Below are 5,360 nucleotides of genomic sequence, written 5' to 3'. Positions count from 1 at the left end.
TCATTTGATTCCCTTTTACTCTTTACATTTTTGGGACTAAGAATACATGCGCTGTTTTTACAACTGCTTTATTAAATGCTCCTGAAATATGTTTTGAACTGCGAATACATGAAATGCTTTTATAAATGTTTGACGAGATAGACACAAGCAAAATATTCCTCGAATGAATTATTATGCAGACAGAAGTTCTGCGGATTATTATTGAATTATGTGGACATGATAATTGCCACCGTTGAATTATGTGGACATGATAATTGCCACCGTTGAATTATGTGGATATGATAATTGCCACCATTGAATCATGTGGACATGATAATTGCCACCAATTGATATGAATGTTATGTATCGAGAGAATGATTTTTATACATAGGTTATGTGTATTGGTTTTTGTGCACGAGATATGTGTACGGTTACTATGATTTATGAAAAATGGTTGCGTACACGAGAAAGGTGTACTGGATTTAAAAGATATCGCATGTACATTACAGGTGGGTATAGGATTCGGGCCCATTTGTACCATGCAGCATTTAAATCTTGTGGTCTATCAAAATGATGAATTTTATTGTTTTTATGATAAACCTATGAACTCACCAACCTTTTGGTTGACACTTTAAAGCATGTTTATTCTCAGGTATGAAATAAATCTTCCGCTATGCATTTACTCGTTCTAGAGACATTACATAGAGTCGTTCATGGCATATAAACATCAGTTCATCGCGATGGTACCAGATGTTATTGTATTCGTTCAGAAGATTTTGGACAGGGTATGACACCTTCTATCGGTGCAATTAAAGTAGGTAATTCTTTCAAGAGTTGCTTAATATCCTGAAAAGCTTTTTCTGCTTCCTCTGTCCACTTAAAATCTTTTTTGTTCAAACAGCTTTTTAAAACCTTCATAAATGGTAACGATCGATCTGCTACTCTTGATAGAAACCTTGTTAAAGCTGCTAATCATCCATTCAGGCTTTGAACTTCTTTCTTTGTTTTAGGAGATACCATATTTTCAATTGCTTGAATCTTTTTTGGATTAGCTTTGATTCCTCTCTCTATAACAATATAACCTAAGAATTTGCCTTCCTCTACACCAAAAGTGCACTTCTTAGGATTCAATTTCATATTGACCTTTCGTAATGATTCAAACGTTTCAAGAGTATCTCTGAGCATGCGGTCTTCTGTATGGCTCTTGATAACAATGTCATCAACATAGGCTTCTACATATTTACCTATTTGATCTTTAAATGCTTTATCAATTACGCGCTGGTAAGTTGCCCCTGCATTCTTTAATCCGAAAGGCATCATGATATAGCAGAAAATTCCATCTGGTGTGTGGAATGCTGTTTTATCTTGATCACGTATTGCCATTGGGATTTGATGATATCCCTTAAATGCATCCAAAAAGGATTTAAACTGATACCCACTTACAGACTCCACTTTCCAATCAATTTCTGGTAAAGGATAATTGTCTTTTGGACATGCTTTATTTAAATCTGTGAAGTTGACACACATCCTCCATGAATTATCTGGCTTTCTTACCATAACCGGGTTTGCTACTCATGTCTGGTATTTTACTTCCCTCAATATTCCAGCATCCACCAATTTTTTAACTTCTTCTTTGAGAAATTTTGTTCGATCTGGAGCCATGCCTCTTTTCTTCTGACACACTGGTGGAATATTAGGATTCACACCAAGCTTATGTTCAGCCACATGACGTGGTACTCCAGTCATATCAGAATCTTGCCATGCAAAAACATCCAAATTTGTGACTAAGATTTTGTAAAGCTTTTCTTTTATTATTGTGTTTCCAATTATGATTTTCTGATCTGGAAACTCTGGATTTGGTGATATTGACCCATCTTCATGAATGATCGGGTTAACAGCTGTTCTGTTTATTTGTACACATTCTATTGGTCTTCTCCGTTCAGCGTACAGCGTGCCAATGCCAGCCGGTGTGGGGAATTTCATCATTCCGTGTACCGTTGACATCACAGCTCCGAATTCCATCATGGCTGATCGTCCTAAAATGACGTTATACTGCGAATTTGCTTTTACAGCCAAAAATTCAATATGGGCAGTTCTTTTAAATGGCATTTTTTCCAATACGACTTCTAAAACTACGCTTCCTTCTGACCATGATGGATCATTAGCAAAGCTTGCTAAGGGAACAAATGTGTCCTTTAGCTTTTCCTTAACTCTGTCCGGTAGTTGTATAAAACAATGTTCATACATGATATCTGCTCCCGCTCCGGTATCGGTATATATTCCTCCAACAACACAATTTTCTATTCGAGCTTCAATCACTACAGGAGCGTCAGATGGATTTGTATTAAACATGGAAGGAAAAGCAATCATTTCCTGTTTCCAATCTTCTAACGTTTCTGCTTTTCTTCGCTGTCCGACTTGCCATGAATGTATCATGTTTGCTTCAATGGGTGTTATCTGACAGTTACGCCTTTTGGTGCTCTTAAAAGTTTAGTGGTTCTTTAGAATGGGTGGCGCCATCTGTTAGTATGATTTTCTGTATAGCGGCTATAAGGTACTAGTACAGAAAACTAGCTGCTCAGCGTGTGGCGTATACTGTTGATTGTTGTTTGCCCTCGAGAAATAATCTCTGCAGGCCCGGAACACAGATATAAGATCTATGGGGTGGCCTCAATCAGTCTGTGGATCAATCTGTAATGATCCGTCTAGCGCACTGCTGCTAAGCGGCTAATGTTGTTTGAGTGAGAAAGAACTGTGTGAGAGAGAAAGTGTATTTCTCTCTGACTGAAGTTCAGATCAGAATGATGTGAAATGTGGTGACCCAGGGGGTCTATTTATAGGCGCAGAATGTCCGAAATTCATGAGATACACGTGTCAATCACTGAATGGTTCTGTTACGTGAAGTATCTGGAATGTCGGTGGCGTGTGCTGACGTGGCTGCGTGCCGTTCACGCGCTGAGTTAAAGGGCTTATGCATAGAAGCTGCCTGCAGGGCTTACGCTTGATGCTGGGCGGCCTGTTGGACGCTGGGCGGTAAATTCTGAAGATCAACAATTTTAGCTATCTCTTGTGCTCTTTGATCGAGTTTTCTGTATAAAAATGATGTTTTTATGCGTGTATCTCCTAGGATACACCATTAAAGTATTATATGTTGTTGTTATTAATTATGTAAAATAAAAATAAAAATAGGATATTATAATAATTATTATTTAAAATATATCTATAAATATAAATAAAGTATATTTAAAAAAAAATATTAAATGATTTTATTACTCGTTAGACGTTTCGATTATTAATTAGAGAAGTTTAATTCGAACTTATATGATTTTAAAATAAACGGTTATCCGAAAATGAGTTCTATAAACTTTAGGCTTACTAAAAATATATTTAGGATCTAGGTATTTAATTTTAACATTTTTTATATTTTACCCAGAATTGAGAGTTACAGTTGATGTAATTTTTATTTAATAAATTAATGATCAAATTTTATACCATAATGACCAAAATAAATAAATATATTTAATCTAAAAATTTGGGATCTTTTCGAAGACATTTATTCGCCACTGATTGATAGCAGAGTACGATATAACGGTCCGTGAAAACTGTCGGTAGTATACAACCAACTAATTGTCACGAGATTGTTAAATTATTGATGTTTGGTGCAGTTGATTTCCACTATCTTAATTATATATAATATACACGTACATATTTTCAAACACCCACTTGTGATTGTCTGTTTCATTTATGTTTTCTTATTTTCCACCATTCAGTCTATATATACACTTATATATTGTTGCATGAAAGACATATAGATAATCAACCATCACCACTAACACCCACTTCACAAATCCACCACCATCTATCATCACCAAATTAACTCAAACCCATCGAATGCTTATGATTATGTTTCTAGTTCGACAAACCCACCTATGATCAACCACCATCTAGCCACCACCTTTCATCGTGAACCTCCACAACCCCCATCTCATTTGTTTTTGTTTCGCAGACTCATCACCTTGTTACCATGAAATCATCAAGACCCGTTGTTGTTGTTTGTTGCGACTGTTTTCTATCGTGTTTGCATCACCAAACCACTGATGTTATGCGAGGTGTATACGAAATAGTTATATTTTTATTGCAAAATACTATTAAATACGATACAATTTTACACAAGTTATTTATTTATTTATAGAGTGGATATACCTAAACCTTGCTACAACACTGTAGGCAGTGTACCTAATCGTAGAGTAGTGTAGTTTTTAGTAAGTCTGGTACGTTCCGCAGGGAGCTAGCCAAGTTTAACGCAATATTTATTTTTAAACTATATTTGTGTGTATATATATATATATATATATATATATATATATATATATATATATATATATATATATATATATATATATATAAGTAGTAGTATTATTATTATTATAAAAGGGGGTTTTTACCGTTTAATGACCGGTTTATCGATTTTAAAACTTTAGTCACAATTAAAACCTAATGTAAAATATTAAATGTATAAATGACTTAATTTTAAGCGTAAAGTAAAAAATGCGATAATTAAAAGTGCGATAATTAAAATGACGGTAAATAAAATTGCGATAATTTAAAAGTCCGATAATTAAAAGTGCGATAAATAAAATGACAGTAAATAAAATTGCGATAATTTAAAAGTAAAGGAATTATGCTTATTTAAACTTCCGTAATCATGATGTTCGACGTGTTGATTTTAATTTATTACCATGGGTTAATTGTCCTTTGTCCTGGATTATTCGATATGTCCATCTGGTTTTTTGTCCATAACAGTCCATCAGTCATAAATATAAAGTGCGAGTGTCCTCATCAAATTATCCTTATATCCGAAGTCAAATATTCCAACTAATTGGGGACTTAAACTATAACAAGGTCTTAATACTTTGTTTAATAATTACACCAGGATATCGACTGCGTGTAACCCAAGGTTTTAATACTTTGTTAACAATTACGCCAAGTGTCCTTGTACGTAATACACCCCAGTTTTAATGAGTCCATTGACTATTAATCCATTCCCGTGTCCGGTTAAATGAACAATTATTAATATTTATAAATATCCCGCCCATCGTGTCCGATCGAGTGTATATGGTTATTTATAATTACCTCAAATTGTAAATCTCTACATTAAATTAACGAACTATCATTCAGTTAAACAAATATAAAGTCCATTAATAGTCCATAGTCCAATTTCCACAAGTGTCGGTCTTTTTTCCAAACCCCAATTATGGTACAAAGCCCAATAACCCTGTCTTTAATATTTAGCCCAACATCATGATTACTTCGATTTAAATAAGCATAATAATAACTTAGCTACGAGACATTAATTTAAAAAGGTTGAACATAACATACAA

At 34.3% G+C, this 5,360-nt stretch overlaps 1 protein-coding gene across 1 annotated transcript; it reads right to left on the bottom strand.

Annotated features, from left to right (window-relative positions):
* Nucleotides 1-1,551: 1,551 nt before the first annotated feature.
* Nucleotides 1,552-2,415, bottom strand: LOC139868468 (uncharacterized). The gene has a single exon (XM_071856797.1). The coding sequence runs from the start codon at nucleotides 2,413-2,415 to the stop codon at nucleotides 1,552-1,554; it is 864 nt and encodes a 287-aa protein (XP_071712898.1).
* Nucleotides 2,416-5,360: the final 2,945 nt, after the last annotated feature.

Source organism: Rutidosis leptorrhynchoides, chromosome 9 (genome assembly GCF_046630445.1).
Source record: "Rutidosis leptorrhynchoides isolate AG116_Rl617_1_P2 chromosome 9, CSIRO_AGI_Rlap_v1, whole genome shotgun sequence".
Taxonomy (NCBI): Eukaryota; Viridiplantae; Streptophyta; class Magnoliopsida; order Asterales; family Asteraceae; genus Rutidosis; species Rutidosis leptorrhynchoides.
This window is presented reverse-complemented; position numbering and strand designations above follow the sequence as displayed.